This window comes from Ursus arctos, unplaced genomic scaffold, assembly GCF_023065955.2.
Source record: "Ursus arctos isolate Adak ecotype North America unplaced genomic scaffold, UrsArc2.0 scaffold_3, whole genome shotgun sequence".
NCBI classification, from domain to species: Eukaryota; Metazoa; Chordata; class Mammalia; order Carnivora; family Ursidae; genus Ursus; species Ursus arctos.
The window spans coordinates 83951868-83969603 of record NW_026622985.1 but is presented as its reverse complement, the minus strand read 5'-3'; the positions used below and the strand labels follow the sequence as shown (position 1 = coordinate 83969603).

Sequence of the window (17736 nt, the reverse complement as noted above, 5' to 3'; positions counted from 1 at the left end):
AGTTTAATTAGGGAGATGTAATATTATTTAAGTCTACTTATACAAATTTTTAAAGAAAATCTTCTCAGAGATCAAGCCATACAAATTTTGTTTTATTATTAAATTTTACTAATGGGTATATTTCCTCTTACCAGGCAGCAAAAGCTATTTAACCCATCATATTTCCCAATTTACTCTGGCCCCCAGGAAAGTCAGGGCTAGCTTTGTATCACCATTAAATTCAAGACATATAACAGAATTTCTAGAGTGTACCACCATTAAAAGAATTTTGGTAGCAGACTAATCTCTCCTATAAAATTTATCACAAATCCACATGATTAATAATCCTGAGTCGAAAATTGAGAGTTTTATAGGTAAAGGTTTGAAAAGGGATAGGTTATTCCAGAACTGGAGAGGCAGCTAAGACCAATGGCAGAATAAAGGTGGGGAAAAAATAAGCAGAGAAGAGAATATGAAAGATATATACATATGTAATTTTTCAGAAACAAAACTGCTCTCTGGCAATCAGATAACGTTCTATTTAATAGGTGGGGGCACTGCATACTTTCAGCCAAATCACCTCCAAAGCCTTCTTCAGAGGCAGTACCACCACTCTTGATTCCCGGGAGTGATGGGGATTTAGGGGACCAGAGATATTCATCTGTCTGGATGTCTGTGGGTGTTTCCAGTAGATGGCAGCATGTCATTGCTAATTCCTGTCAGGCTACACCCTGGTCAGTCCAAGGAGAAAAACCCATACCTTTCCTGCAGAAAACCAAATGGCTGTTCCTGGTACAAGAGGTTTGTGGGAAGGACGTCGGCCTAAACAGCCGCCTTGGAAGAAAATTCAACATTCTCAGCCATGCCAGAGATCCTGGCTTTAGATACAGCACAAGGTCAAGGACAAAGCAGGGGTCCGAAGTGATATATATTCAGCTTCTGGGCTGAATCTAGTCACTGAGTCTGTCACCTGGAGGAAGACACCTGAACAGTTTGTCTCAAAGAGGAGTCAGAGAGGTTAAAGTGGGAAGATACTTCAATTTACTGGGAAGAAGGTGCTACGTCAATTCATGGGGAAAGGACCATTTCTGTGCAGGCAGCACGTTCATGACCTGTCCTTTTCTGCTCTTGTCCTCAGGGCCATCCCTTCCCTATCACCTTCTCATGCCCTTTATGTGCTGGCGTTCCCCAGGGCGCGGTCCTCTGTCCACAGTGCTGATTTCCTCAAATGGTTTCAAACTACAGGCCTAGGCTGATGACTCCCCACACCCGTCTGTTCAGTGCATCTCCTCCCACCCCCAGCTTCTAGCTCACATGTCCGGTTACATGTTAGACATCTCCACTTGGAAATCTCACAAGCAGTTTACACGCGTCACATCCACTGATGATCTCCATCAAACCTCCCTCTCCCTCCTCCTGGAGGCTTATCTTTAAAAAAAAAAAAAAACAAAAACAACCAACTAATCAGCTTTACTCAATGATTTCTGAATTGGGCAACATCCCATCTAGCAAATGGAAGGGTGCTCCTGGGGTCCACTTGGATACCCATGTCAGAAAGTGCCCTGATTCCTTCTTTATTCTCAAGGTTCTGTCACTCCCTAAATCCTGCCAACTTTAGCTCCTATGTACCTCTCAACTCCGTGTCCTCCATCTCCCCCAACGCAGGCGTGGTTCAGGCCCTACACTCTCTTGACAATCACCTTTCACTTGGTCTGCAAGGCCTGCGGTTTTATCGTCCTTCTATCCATTTCCCACCTCCCTGCCCAAGTAATCTACTTAGAATACAGATCTGACCATCTTGCTCTTCCGTTGACTCCACTTACCCTATAGGATAAAGTCCGAACACCTTAACATTTTCCCCCTTCCTCAGGCATCCGCCTCAGTCACCCTGAACTTCCCTCTCTGTTCCAAATGGTTCCCTCCCCACCCTGGATAACTCTGCTTCAGAATAATATGAAGCATCCCCTCCTCCGAAAATTCTGCCTTGTTTCTCCTACCTCCCTGATGGATTGGGGAAACTCAAAAAGTCAGATATTTCCAATACAAAGTCCCCCCAGAGATGTAAGTATAAAACATGGGCTACTTATTTCCTGTGACAGGAAGCTTTCAAGCTTTAAAGTTCAACCTCTTTTTTTAACAGCCTTATTGAGATATAATTCACATACCATACAATTCACTCATGTAAAGTGTACATTTTCTATGTTCTTTTGTATATTCACAGGGTTGTACATCCATCAGCACAATATATTTTAAAACATTTTCATTATCCCCAAAGGAAACCCATGTTCCCATTTTCTGCTGACCCTCCAGCTCTAAGTAACTGCTACTCTATTTTCTGTCTCTAGAACTTTGCCTACTTTGGACATTTCATATGAATGGAGTCATATACTATATGTTCTTTCACGACCAGCTTCTTTCATTTAATGTAATGTTTCCGAGGTTCATGCACGTTGTTATTATGGATGGGTACTTTTCTTTTTTATGGCTGAAAAATACCCATTGTGTGGGTTTATCACATTTTATTTCTCTATTGGTTGATGGATATATCTGGGTTATTTCCACTTTTTGGCGGTTATGAAAACTTGTATACAGATCTTTGTGTAGATCTGTTTTCATTTCTCTTGGGTAATACCTAGAAGAGGAACTGCCTGGTCATAGGGCAAGTCTATGGTAAGTCTAATTTTGAGGACCTGATGAACTGCTTTCCAAAGCAGCTGTGCCATTTTACATTCTGGCCAGCAACGGATGAGGGTTCCGGTTTCTCCACATCCTCTCTAACACTTGTTGGAATTGGACTGTCTGTCTTTTGGATGACAGCGATCCTAGTGGGTGTAATGTGATGATCTCATTGTGGTTTTGATTTGCATTTCCCTAATAACATCTTTTCATGTGTGTAACGAGCATCTTTTCATGTGTGCATTAGCCATCTATATATCTTCTTTGGAGAAATGGTCTTTTATATATCACACCAGGAACACACTAATTGCATTTTTGTTTGTTATGAATGCATCAGACCCTACCACAGAACTGAGCGGTGAGAAGCCTGTTCCCAAAGCTTGTTTCTGCACTAGGTAAGCTGTGTAGAGAAGATTAAGGAGTGCAAACCAAAGCATTTCAGCTCTCTTGTCAGGTCTACCAGTGCCCCAATTCTCTGTCCTGAGCTAATTTAATCTACCAGCACCACTGACAGAGATAAAGACACTCTCCTCTTAAAACACTTGCTTCTGGGACACAGAGCTCTCTCCTGCTATCTTCCCTGCTCCTTCTCAGGTTCATTTGCTGGTTTGTCCTCAGCACGCCAACATCTCAACAGTAGAGTACCTACCCAAGGCCCAATTCTTCGATGGCTTCTCTTTTTTCTCTGCTTCTGTTCTCAATAAGATCTCATCTCTCACTCCATCGCATGGCTTTAAATCCCATCTACACGCTGATGATTCCCAAACTCCTATTTCCAGCCCAGACCGCTTTCCTGAATACAGATTTGTACATTCAGCTCTCTCTTCATGATTTCTATTCAGATGTCTAGTGTGCATCTCAAACTTAGTATTTCCAAACCCAAACTCTTGATACTCCCTTTCTATCTGCCCTATGGCTACCTCCCCAGACGCCAACTCTCTTTCCCAGTGTATGGCTCATTTTCATTTCAGTAAATCAAAACTCCATCCTTTGAACTGCTCAGAACAAAAACCTTGGAGTTACTGGTTTACTTCCAATCCCTCAGCAAATCCTGTCAGCTCTACTTGTAAAATATACTCTAATCTGACCACTTCTCATCTTCTGCAGTGCCGCCATCTTGGTCTGAATCACTACCATCTTTCACCTAGGTTATTGCAGTAGTTTCCTGTCAGCTCCTTCTGCTTTTGCTCTTGCCTGCAACCTCCCCTCCCCAAATGTCTACTTACAACATAGTACCCAGGAATGACTCTTTTACAATGTAAGTCACATTATGGCAGTCTTCTGTTCCAAACCATCTGATAGCTTCCTACCTCACTTCAAGTAAAAGCCAATGTTATTCTAAGTCTTCAAGATCTGAGCTTCTTAGATGAAACCTATGACCTCATCTCTGACCCTTCCCTTTGCTCATTTACTTCAGCCACACATACTGGCCTCTCTGCTGTTCTTTAAATGCCAAGCGTACTTCTCCCTCTGGCTCTTTCCTCTTGCATGTCTTTTCCTGGTATGCTCTTCCCCTAGATATTCACATGGTTTGTTCCTGGTCTTCCTTTAGGTCTTTCCTCAAATGTTACCATATCATTAAGGGCTTCCATGACCACTCTAAAACTGTGGGTTACCTTCGTTATCCCCTGGCATACTCTCTTCCCCTTCCCATGCCTGATTTTTCACCATAGCATATATTACCATCTGAGATACTGTATATTTTACTTATTTAGTAGTCTGTCTTAATTGCTTGAATTACAATACTGTAAATTCCATAAGGGCAGGACCTAAAGAGAATACACACTCGATAAATATCAGTTGAATGAATGAATGAATGAGTAAAAGGGTGAGGAAGCTTTCTTATGTGTTAGAACTTCTCTCCTTAACACTTCCTGATTCTAAGCTTTCATTTCCTTATCTTTGTCGGATTTAAGTATGAGAGATGCCAGTCTGAAGAAAATCAAAATGAGAAAAAAAATTGAGAAGTGATGAAGCCTTGAAGAAGGGAAGCTAGAACTAGAAGTGGCAGGAGAGATGGAGGAGAAAGAGAACTGTAATGGGAGAGACAGATACAAGAGGGAAAATGTGGGGAGAGCGGGAAGAACTAGGAAGAAAACTCTGGACTCATCTACTTGAATAATGGCTTCCCTTACACTACAAAGATTGTCAGATCCACTTTGGGGACTTCAGTGCCCAGCCAGACTTCTCCCATGATGCAGTGCCTGGACTCCTGAGTTGTTTCAGAGACTCAGTTCTGGAGAAATGCATGGAAGCACAGGAGAAGATGATTTCTGATGAAAGGAACTGAAAAAGCACACTCATGAAGCCCTTCCATTTTCTAGTTAATCTGCAGTCATTTTCCAGGACAAAGTATCATCTTGAGTCTGAAAACATACAGTGGGGTCAAAAGGGTCAAAACCACAGCAGAGATCATTATCACGGGGGACAGGGTTTCTCTAATTCTGGTGATTATACAGGTGATGCTGATCCTTTGCTCACCTGAGATTTATCCTCCTATTGGAGATGAGAGTAAAGGTGTGTAGAAAAAGAGATCGACAGCAGTGTCGCAAGTAGAAGATTCAACATAAACGGAATCACTCCTGATTCCTCTGTATTACAGAAAGGGTGTTGTATTTTCCACTGGCCAGGGAGGCTATGGAGGTGAAAAACTACGAGAGCCTTGCAACTTCTTGTTAAGTAAGTTTTCTGACACAGGGCAACTAGTGATTAATTACTGTGTTAGAAGATAACATTCCTATCGAGATTTGCTGGAAATACAGATGCTGCCCATGCTTGATTAGACACTGCTTAAGGAACGCTGAGGCACACTGCTGCAGTCTATTATTTCTGGCTATTTTGGTATCACTGTTATATTTATTTTACATAGCTTCAAATTCAGTGGAATTGATGGAGCCCATTTCATGAAACCCGTCACTACTAAAAACAGGAACAGAAAAAAATAAGGCCATAAAGTGTGTCTATGCATGTTGTATGTATGAGAGCAAGAGCAAATGAAGGAGAAAGAAACAATGAATAGTAGGGAATATATGGTTCCTTTTGGAAAATGCTTTCTGCTCTAGGGAGATGCTGTTCCTTGTAAGCCCGTGAGAACACTGACCCATGTCAGCGAGTTAAAACTTTAAGGGCATTAAAGACAGATGAAACTTTGTCATTATCCAAGCCCTTCACCAACACCAAGAGAAGTCTTGATTGGATACTTATCCATTCATCCAATACCATGATGAGCACTTACTCTGGTCCAGGCACTGAGAAAACAGAAAGAGTCTCGGTGTCTTGGGACATACAGGTCTAATAAGGAGAGGTCTTCTGAGGGGCACCTGGGTGGCTCAGTTGGTTAAGCGGCCGACTCTTGGTTTCGGCTCAGGTCATAATCTCAGGGTCATGAGATCGAGCCCCACATCGGGCTCCTGCCTCAGTGAGGAGTCTGCTTGGGATTCTCTCTCTCTTTCCCTCTGTCCCTCCCTGCTGTACGAGCGCTCTCTCTAAAATAAATGAATAAATCTTAAAAAAAAAAGGGGGGGGGAGGTCTTCTAAACCAAGATTGGATGGACAGAATCATCCAATGTTACATATTTATGCTGCCTATTTCCTTTCATAATCCATTAAGAGTAAAGAGCAATAGTAGCAGTACCTCCCCCACGCAGTCACATTTCAGCCCACGCCCACTGACTTGGACATCATTCACAAATCCAACTATGAAAGGCATGGCTCACTTGCCATTCAATTATTTCCTGAAGAAACACTGTTGGCACACAGCCCACTGATGCCAACCTCAATACCGCCCAGTCAGCATTTCATTATTGAGATGCTAGTTTTTTTAGTATGTGTTCAGGCCCCATACTGTCTGCCAAAACCTGTTAATTTACTTATTTCAGCTAAATAAAAAAAATCATTTAAAAAAGGATGATTGAATTTAAGAATTATATTCCTCAGAGAATTAGTAATGCTTTTCTGTATCCCTCAGGCCTCCATGTTCTTAACTTCCCCTTGTCAATGTTATTATGAATAGACTAATTCAATAATGAGATCATTCCCCATAAGAGCCACCAAATAAATGCAGCATTCAGTCACACCTGGCTTCCCTAATCTGAGCATAGAAGGCTTTCTACCAAATTTAGCCTAAAATAGGGAATTTAATGAACATACAACACACCCACACATGCACAAAGGAAGAACAAGACTGGGAAGGAGGACAGAGAAACAGAGGAACAGGGTAGCAATGGAACGAATGGAGGGATATATTAGAGAAGAAAAGTTAAAAATGAAGATATGTGGTTATATGCTTTCAAAACAAAGATCCTATCATATATATCTTGATAACTGTCAACCTAATGTAATTTTCATCATTTCCTGAAATGTCTTAAAAATTGTTTCAAATTTTCTGGAACTTTTTGAGGAATCCAAAAATCAAATGAAATGATACAGATGTTAGGCAGGAGAATTCTGGACGACTAAAAACAAATGACAAATGACTTCCTAGCCATAAAGGCGTTTATGAAATAATTCACCTATGTACAAACAGCAATAAAACACCAAGATACCATAATCATCGTCTATCCTCTTCAAAACTGTTTTGGCTTTCATTGAAGTACCAAAGGTCTGATGATTTAAGTAAGGTATACAGTGTTGAGACCACATGAAGAGAGAATAAAACCACCTCTCAAATTTGAAAAAGTGCATTATAAAGAAACATTAAACACTGAGATCAGCAAACTAGGAAAGAGAAAGAGCGCTCTTTAAAAAAAGAGCCTTCAAGGACACGAATGGTGAGCATGGTTGATGACGAGTAACCACTGCCCCCACAGTGAAAACAAGAAGAGAAGAGGAGTTCAACTGGGAAAGAGAGAAGAGATGAGGAAAAGATTCACGGAAACATACACTCAACACATGTTATTTATGAGAGAAAAAAGGGGAAAAAATGCTAATGTTTACAAATTTGCAAATGATTAAATAATGTCTAATTTATACCATGGAATCTTTTTTCAGGTATTAAAAGTAATATAGTGGACTCTTGAACAACATGGGAAGGTAGGGGTGCCAACCTCCCACACAGTCACAAATCTGTATATAACTTCTGACTCCCCAAAACTTAACTATGAATAGCTTACTGTTGGCCAGATGCGGTAATGATAACACCGACAGCTGACGAATACACGTTTTGTATGTTATATGTATTATACACTGTACTCTCGCAAGAAAGTAAGCTAGAGAAAAGAAGATGTTGTTAAGAAAATAAGGAAGAGAAAATACATTAATAGTGATGTTCAAAAAAAATCTGCATAGACGCGGACCTGCACCATTCAAACCCATGTTATTCAAGGATCAACTGTACTTTCAAGGAGTTATTAGTGGCTTTGGGAAAAGTATGTTTTCCAAGAACGTTACTGATATGGGAAAATGCAATTAAACAAATATAAAATTACATTAACACAGTTCCAATTTTGTACAAAGAGAAATTAAATGCATGCATAGTATGAAAACTCACTTCTATCCATGGCACAGGTACAAGGCCAGGAGAAGTTACACCAGATGTCCTAGTCTCCAGATGAATGGCTTATGAGTCATGTTTATTGATTTTTTTGTATTTTATGCGACATATGCAACGAGCAAATATTGCTTTTAGAACAAGAAAGTTACTGAAGTTTTGAAGTAAGAAGAACTTAGGTTAGAGAACAGGAAAACTCTCTGCCTAAGGGAGGTTAAATAGCCAATAGAATTGTAGAGAATTACCTTCTCTACGATGAATGAACATCTAATTGTTTCATTTTTTTCTTAAATTAACTTCTTAAGTACCAAGAATCCATTTTTCTAAGTGATTTTGATAGACAATGGGATCTCGGCTTTGGCTTTGTCCTACCTTGCGAAGTCCAGGTCTGCCTCCCGCGACATGGTGATGTTGGTCAGATTCTGCTGCAGGACAAAGATGTTCCTACACATCTTCTTGATGCCGGACTCACTGATGCGCCTGAAGTACTGGGCACCATTAATGAGGATGCAGGAGATCAGGTGACCCAGGCCTGGGGGGCAGCACAGATCAGTGGGGGGAAAAGAGAAGACAGATTAGTACCACCTTGCACGAACTTACACATGAATTTGGAAGGATTTCTCTCTTCACTTCCTCCACAAATTTATATGACCAAAGAAAACATCTCTCTGAGGGCTGCTGCACCCACCGATCCTACACTAGTTTTGGTGTATTTATACATTGTCCTAATAGTTACAAATGGAGCTCCAGCACCGCCATATATATACTTCAAGCCACCATGTCAAGGGCTTAGAAGATATGCCAGGTTGTTATAAACTACTGAAGGGCATTGGAACCCTTATTTTTCTGTGCAGAGGTTCTAGAAGCAGACAACACATGGAAATACAATGATCTGTTTGGTTTCTTCTTCCTCCCACACACACACAAAAAAGACAGGGGTGTACCTTTGGCTCAAAAGTTGATTTGGAACCTGATTAGCAAAAATATGGCGGTAAGAAATTGATGCATGTGGGTTACCATTCTTCACAGCTTCCCCTGGAACTAGCTTGTCACAAGCAGCTCACTATCCTCATGATGTCCCTCTTCTAAAGTCATAGTGCCTCCTTGGTGAAGGTTCAGGGGGAGCTCAGGGCACCTCTTCAGGTTCCATGACTCCCTCTGTCTGCAAAATGAGTTTCCCTTGACTGGGATGAAGGGACAGAAGGGAGAGGAGGAGAATTCTCTCTTGCCTCAGCTACACTCGTGCAGTGTTGCTTCCAGACCACAAACTCACTTGTACATGCAACTACTTGAAAGGGAAGTAAAAGGCTTTTTACTCAAAGAAAAAGAAACACACACATGGATTTTATATCTAAAGCCACAGACTGACGAGAAAAATCTCTGTAGGTCAAGTTTGTGTGTGATTTTACTGAGCCCATAACTCTGGGTTTAATTTTGTTCTGCCATGGTAACATGCAATCGGCCGAAGTGGAGGCAATGAGGGGGTGCAGTGTTCGTAGAGAACAGTAAATAATAATAAATATATTAAATAAGTAAATTTAGGGGCGCCTGGGTGGCTCAGTTGGTTAAGAGTCCTTCTCTTGATCTCAGCTCAGGTCTTGATCTTAGGGTTGGGAGTTCAAGCCCCGTGTTGAGCTCCACGCTGGGCATGGAGCCCACTTAAAAAAAAAGTAAATTTATATGATAAATACACATAATAAATTATAATAATAAGTAAAAATAAAACCCAGTAGAAGTTGTCTGTTTTATATTATTACTATACACTGGCAACTTCAAGTAATATCTGTGATAAAATGCTCCTTTCTGCCACACCGAAGAAGACTGAGACCCTGTCACCCCCATTCCCCACCCTTGGGAAATTCTGATTTATGCCTTTTGAATTTAGAAAGTGATATCACAGAGAAATAGCTAGAGCGTTTTAAACAGAAGGCCTCCAATTTATGATGTCTTCATCTCTATTCCGCGTCAGTGTTACACCCATATTTCAAAAAGATGTTGCTACTCATCAGGATTAGACGTTAAGAAATGTGTGGGCAAAATGGGAGGGGAAGTCTGGGAGCTGTGAATGTTGATACACAAGAAGAGCCATAGTCAAGAGCAAGGAGGAAACTGTAGTGAGCAAGGAGTGACTTCTCAGATGGGCACTATGGTTCCAAGCTCCAGAGGACTGTTGTGGCCCCCAAATTCTCAGTATCATGGAGAGAACAGCTAACCTTTTCATCACTAATACTTTTTGGCTCAAGTCTCTTAGGGATAGTTCCTTTCAGAACATATCTCCATCTTTATGACATAATTTAATGGGAAAATAGGATTTTCAGTTTTTTGGTCCAAATTTGCTGGGACATAACTGTTTCATAAAGCAAGCAATGGCCAAGCATTTCTTTCCAATCTCCAGGTTCTACAATCCTTTGCACAATGCACTTTCTTAATTGTTTTAAATAACATTGGCTTAATTCTGACAGACACCATAGATACTTCTGGCACCCAGGCCTACATACAAATAAACCAAAATAAGAAAGAAGGGAATATAGTGTGAAGACCTAAAAGTCCTCCCCATGGGAGGAATTCAGCATGAAAAATTATTTGGCTTGTATCGCATACCTCAAAATGTTGAAGGTAACTATCTTTAGATGGAACTGTCTTTCATGTCCTTTCTTGCCTGCCTGCCCCACGGCATTTATGGATGCGGCCTTCCTAAAATCTCCGCTGATCAGAGGTTTCTGTTCTTTTCAGACAATGGTGCACTCTTTGAGAGAAAACGTCCCTTTCCACTGATAATTTTGGTCAATGAGAGGTCTTTTTTGGAGTCCTCTTCTCATTCTATGGGCGCTTCTTTTTCTTTTATGAGCTTCTCTTGAGCTAACTCATGGTCCACTCTACATGTTTACCCAACTCTCATGAGTGGCATGTCAGGGAGGCAGCCAGGCTGCCATCTGCCTTATGCTGGATTAAATCTTATCAAGCAGGAGCAGATGGCAGCCATATTGTTGTCTACCTAGCCATATGCAGAGAGATTAGGTATTGCAGCTTTAATCCAAAAACAAAAAACCAAACCAAACCAAAACTCAAACAACTACAAATTGTAAACTTCAATAGTAGAGGAAAAACAAAAAAAACCCCCAAAACCCCTTCACCCTTCCTTCCTCCCCCAGTCCTAGGGACACAGGCAGGGTCTGACCTTCAAATATATACTGGAACTTGTGCTGCTGAAGGCTGGCACTCATGGCCTCTTCGATGGCGCTGATGTCTTTGTTGAGCTTGACCACCAGAGGGTCATAATCCATACTTTCCACATTAGCCACTATGGCATAGTTCCCCTCCTTTGCAAGGGGGATGAGATAGTGGAAACAGTGAACCCTGAAAAAGGTAAAGATGCAGAGAGCAGTTAGTAATACATTTTCTTGATGAAAACAATAATCTTCTTGGGACAGACCACCCAAATATTTAAGGCAGGAGTGGCCCTATAAATATTTACGTCCCCCTCTGCTTGTTCACTGGAAAGCCATCTAAAGAAGAAGTGAGTGCTCTGGAGGAAGTCGGCTGCTGTGATCCTCGCTTGCTTAATCCAAACATTGGGGGTGAAGAATAAATGAGCTCTAACATTCCCTTCAAAGACCGGATTATATGCCTAGTGTGAAAAGCATTCTATCTTTCAACAGATACAGCTGTAGCAAAAATGAGAGGCGCAGGTCACAGAGCTCGAAAGAGTTGGCTTTGGAACGAGACTACTTTGGTTTCAGTTCCCAATCCCAACATCTGCTGGCTGTGTGACTTGAGGCGAGTTACTTTCTCTACGTTTCGGTTTCCTTATCTGTGCACCTGGGATGACAACGCTTACCTCATCAGGCGCTCTGGGGAGCTCCTGAACATCAAGCACGCGGCACAGGCCCGACACCGAGCAAGTGCTCAGCAGGTGCCGGCTATCATCACCATTACTACAATTGATCTGTTACTTAAAACACTAAAATACATTTACTTATTTATTTAAAAATAAAATTGTCCGGGGCCTTGGGAATGTGAGACATGATTTGTGCCCTGAAAGACTCCACAGCTTAGTGGGGCAGACCAAGGGAAAAAAAAAAGACCAAAAGAAGGCAGTGTCTCCCTCAGAAGCCCATGTACCAGAGCACCATGGAGTCTGCCAGGGGGTGTCAGGAAAGGTTCACAACATAGAGTGACACTTAAATAAGATGATCGGAGTAAGCTTGAGGAAGGAGGACATTGCTGTGTTGACATGGCCCGAGTCATTCTGACCATGCATACTTCCTAGGTTCTTTTTCGGAGTTATTGGTAACTGCCAAAGACGTCTGAGATGGGGAAGGATTGGCTACTCCATAACCTTGGTGTAAAGTCATAACAAAAATAAGTCTCAGTCCAAATAATTCTACCACACATACAGGCATTTCTAAAAAACGAAAACAAAATCCTCCATCCACTGGCAGACACAGCTCACACAGGCTGTACCATAAACTCAGCGAAGTCTTAATTATTGTTTTTAGTGCTCTGTCTGATTGTGCCACGGAAATTCACTAGAGGTAGACAGGAAGACATTCAGAGTCAAAACTCTGTTACCCTTATAGTCTGCATGAGGTAATAGGAAATATTCCTAACAAAAGGCTGCAAAAGCCCTGGGCATTATCCCTAATGATGTATCTTCAGGCTTGACCATCATCTTTCTTTTTTTAAGTAAGGTTCATGGAGAAATAATTTATAAACAGTAAAATTCACCCAGTGTACAGTTCTATGAGCTTTGACAAATCCACACAGTTGTATAACCATCACTATAATCAAGTTATAGGACAACAGCATCACCCCCAGAATGCCCGTGAGCCCCCTTGCAGTCAACCTCTACCCCCACCCCAAGGATCTGGCAACCACTGATCTATAGATGCTTCCTATAGTTTTGTCTTGTCCGGAGTACCATATAAATGGAATCATAGAATATGTGGCTTTTGGAGTTTGGCTTCTTTCGCTCTGCTTAAAGCATTTGTGATTTATTCATGTTGTGTTTGTTCCTTGTTACTGCTGAGCACATTCCCGCTCTATGGAGATACTACAATGGAACCATTCACCAGTTGACATCTGGGTTGTTTCTAGTTTTGGGTGATTATAAATAAAGCTGCTTCATGTATAGGTTTTTGTGTAAATATAAATTTTCATTTGTCATGGGTAAATACTAGAAGTGGAATTGATGGGTCATATAGTAAGTACTTTTTAATTTTATGAGAAAACTGTCAAACTGTTTTCCAAAGGAGCTATGCCATTTTGTTTTCCTATCTGCAACGTACAAGAGTTCTGGTTGCTCCGCATCCTCACCAGCACTTACTGTTGTCAGTTTTTTTTAAAGGTTTTTTTTAAAATTCATTTTTAGAGAGAGAGAGAGAGCGAGGGGAGAAGCTGAGGGGGAAGGAGAGGTATAAACAGACTCCAAGCTGAGCATGGAGCCTGATGCAGGGCTCGATCTCATGACCCTGAGATCACAATCTGAGCGGAAATCAAGAGTTGGATGCTTAACTGACTGAGCCACACAGGTGCCCCCAAACCGTAAGACATCTTAAGCACACATCATGATTTGACTTGATACACATATATCTTATGGAAAGATTCCCCCAATCTGTTAATTAACACATCCGTCACATATTTATCCTTTTTTTAAAAAATGAGAACATTTAAGTTCTATTCTTAGCATCTCAGCAAATTTCAGTGATATGATATAGTGTTACCAACCGGTCACCATGTTTTACATTAGATTCTGAGGCCTTACTCAAATCTTAAAGCTCAAAGTTTGTACCCTTATCAACCTCTGTTTCTCTCAACCACCAGCAACTACTTTTCTATTCTGTGTTTCTATGATTTTTACTATTTTTTTAATATTCTGCATATAAGTAATATCATGTAGTTTTCCTTTGTCAGACTGACTTCGCTTAGCACAAAGCCTTCAAGTGTTGCTTGTCTTTTCATCTTAGTGATGTCTTTTAAAGAATGGTTTTTAATTTTGATGAACTTCAATTTATCAGATTTTTCTTTTATGGATGGTGTTCTTGGGGTCATATGTAAGAAATCTTGGCTGAAATGAAGTCACAAAGATTTTTTTCTCTAAGTTTTCTCATAGAAGTTTTATAGTTTTAGGTTTTATATTTAGATTGATGATCGATTTTCTTAAATCTTCTTTTTTTTTAAGATTTTATTTATTTGTTTGAGAGAAAGAGGCAGTAGAGAGGGGCAGACTCTTTGCTGAGCAGGGAGCCTGACTCAGAGCTTGATCCAGGACCCTGAGATCATGACCTGAGCTGAAGGCAGACACTTATCCGACTGAGCCACCCAGGTGCCCTGATCCATTTTGAGCTAAGTTTTGTATAGGATGTGTTATATTCTTACAACCTGCTTATGCAGGGGTATCTAAAGATCTTGACTACCAGCTCTTTTTCATTATGGGTGATCATCTAACAGCTGCATCAATTAATGACTAATTTTGCCAATAAAAATTCATACTGGCATTCCTGTGCTAATTGGCAAGGTGTACACTGTTAATCAAGATACCGGTAACTGCGCTGGTGGCAGCCCCCTCTGCAATGTGACCTTTCTGATATGAAAACTGACTAATCCTGGAGTGGGATTCACGACTAGGGAAACTGATTGCTACTGCGGTTGAAATTTAAACTGAGTAGCTCTTAGCTGAAAATAAAATCAAGCCATCAATGCTGAAGTATTTTCACAGTAAATTACAGATGACATAACTCCAGACAATGGGAAGACCATGTACAAAGGCATGAGGGTGTGAATGAAGACTGGTTTTCAGGAATGACAAGTGGTTCCTTTTGGTACACAGATCACGTGTGAAGACAGAGGTGTGAGGTGAGCTTGGGGAGATGGGCAGGAGGCAGGTCATCATCAGCTTTGGAGGCCATCTACGGACTCTGGATTTTTTTTTTATTTTATACTTTTAAAAAAATTTTTTTTATCATATTATGTTAGTCACCATACAGTACATCCCTGGTTTCTGATGTAAAGTTCGATGATTCATTAGTTGCGTATAACACCCAGTGCACCATGCAATACGTGCCCTCCTCACTACCCATCACCAGCCTATCCCATTCCCCCACTCCCCTCCCCTCTGAAGCCCTCAGTTTGTTTCTCAGAGTCCATAGTCTCTCATGCTTCATTCCCCCTTCTGATTACCCCCCCCCCTTTCTTTATCCCTTTCTTCTCCTACCGATCTTTGCGGACTCTGGATTTTATCTGAGAAGCCACAGAAAGCCCTAGGAGGATCTTAAGAGGTGAAATGATAGAATCAGATACGAGCTTTGGCATGATCACTCTGGCACAGTATAAAGGGTGGACTGATGGTGAAGAATGGAGCAATTCAAAGTAGAGAGACTACTTGGGACATTCTCAGGAGTTGGAGGCGAGAGCTTATGAGATCCTGACGTGAGCGGCACAGAAGAGAAGGAAGACTGCTTTAAGGTACTGTCTTCCTCTCCCAAAATGGTGAGAGATGAAAAAGAAATTAAAAAAGTCACTGGCAAATGTCAAATTCAAAAAGTGTTTTCTTTTCTTCAGATTCTGGCATGTTGTTGCTGACCTTAACACGACTTTGGCGTTAAGGGTTTCTGCAAATATTGCTGATTACACAGGTACTGTCTTCCTCTCCCAAAATGGTGAGAGATGAAAAAGAAATTAAAAAAGTCACTGGCAAATGTCAAATTCAAAAAGTGTTTTCTTTTCTTCAGATTCTGGCATGTTGTTGCTGACCTTAACACGACTTTGGCGTTAAGGGTTTCTGCAAATATTGCTGATTACACAGCAAAAAATGGGTGATTTTCAGAAAGTGCACACTTCGGATCCCAACGGTGACAGGCGGTTGCTGTGGAACCCACTTAGAGCCCTCCCGATGGTGAGAGAAATCAGCTGATAAAGGTGACATTCCTGGCATCTTGGACTCAAATGGTAACTTAATTTTCTTCTTCTAAAGTTCAAATAGGGAAAAAAAAAAAAAAACAACCCTCAACAGTTTTTAATGGTCTCACCATGTCTTTCATCTCTTGGGAGTGTCATTTGCCTTATGCTTCAAATGTGCAAAGGGGTTACACGTTGGTGACCTACAGTGACATGGGTAAAATGTCAAATACTCTTTGGATTGGTCCTTCGACATAGAACCTACTGGATTTGAGAACACTTTCTGGTTTGAACTTTAACAACGTCACAGAAAAATATGGGCTACGGATATGATGGTGTTTCGATGAATAAGATAAATTTTTGTCATTTGAAGTTGTTCTGGACTTCTTGCTAGCATTTCCCACTACTTTTTCCCCATTCCTTTCTTTGTCTGTCTGTGCCATCTTATTCCAGTGGCTTCTGGGATAAAAGCACCAGAGACAGTACCTAACCAGCCACTTCTTCATGGCACCTGCTCCTAAATGACAGGGCCTAAGTTCTAATGCTCTTTTATGGCAGGATGGGAATAAAACAACCACTAGGAGATTATGGTGACAAGGATGCTTGTCCTCGTCAAGGAGGCCACGCAAGCCTCCGTACTTACCTACACGTAGCGGATCACTGGGTGAAAACAGTCTCCAAGCCCATTTATTTCCTTTATAGAGCAACAGGTTTTGTTTGGACAGACGGCACTTATTTTGTCCGGGGTTGATTTCAAACCAGCTAATTCTCAAGAAGAATTCAGGTTTTTATTGAGCACCTACACTGGAGCAGGACCGTTCCAGGTTCTGGGGCCAGAGGAGTAAACAAGGCACGCCTGATTCCTGCCTTCCAGGGGCCAACAGTCTCCTCCACCATCCCCCACTGCGGACACGGGGTGCACGGCACTCTCCTGCCTTTAGCATTATTATAGTACGGTGCACTGATAGGCTAGTGATGCGCTTTGTTCATTTTGCATTATCAACCGTACGAACACACACACACACACACGTGCTTGTTACTGTGCCAAGGAATGAATGAAGTATGTCAATATTCATTTCCCGAGCCATCCATGGAGGTCTCCGCCTCGTTTTATCTACCATACTTTAAAGGGAACAAAGACAGTACGCAGCATATTCATAAGAAAGCAACCTGAATGTTCAAACCGCGTGATATGAGAAGGTGAGGGAATTTAATTTAGAAACAATAAACATGTTTGGTGCTTTTAGCAAAAGTCAAGGGAAGAAAATTCTGCATCCAGGACTCTAAAACTCAGTCAGAGCTCTTTGTTACTCATTCTTACCACGACCTTCTTCTGTTTTTAAATGATTCTTGAAGGAGATACAGCAATGGGTGTTATCACAGTGAATGGTTTTTCCTGAAGTTAATAAATAATGACTAAAGTACATTGAGCATTAAGAACAGTACTGTCATGACATACACAAATAAAAAGGGCAGAATAGAGGTTAAGGATTTAAAAGACTTACTCAAACGTGCTGAAAATCTCCCATTGGGAATTAACTACACTACAAGAGGCTACTTCTGAATGTGGAACACTCTGTGTTCCCAACACAATCAATAGCGTAAATTCCAGGAGCTGTGATAGTAATTAATTTGATGTTCCTTTGCTTTTCTGTGCAACCCGGGTAACAGAGGCATCAGAATGTTACCGATTTTCG

At 41.2% G+C, this 17736-nt stretch overlaps 1 protein-coding gene across 1 annotated transcript in view; it reads right to left on the bottom strand.

The window, feature by feature from the left end:
• Positions 1 to 17736, bottom strand: part of EXOC4 (exocyst complex component 4) — a 722726-nt gene that overhangs the window by 43478 nt on the left and 661512 nt on the right. The window contains exons 16-17 of the mRNA XM_026511236.4: positions 11322 to 11500; positions 8516 to 8675 (exon numbers count right to left, since the gene is read on the bottom strand). Of these exons, the coding sequence (XP_026367021.1) occupies positions 8516 to 8675; positions 11322 to 11500 (339 nt within the window). The remainder of the gene's footprint in view (positions 1 to 8515; positions 8676 to 11321; positions 11501 to 17736) is intronic.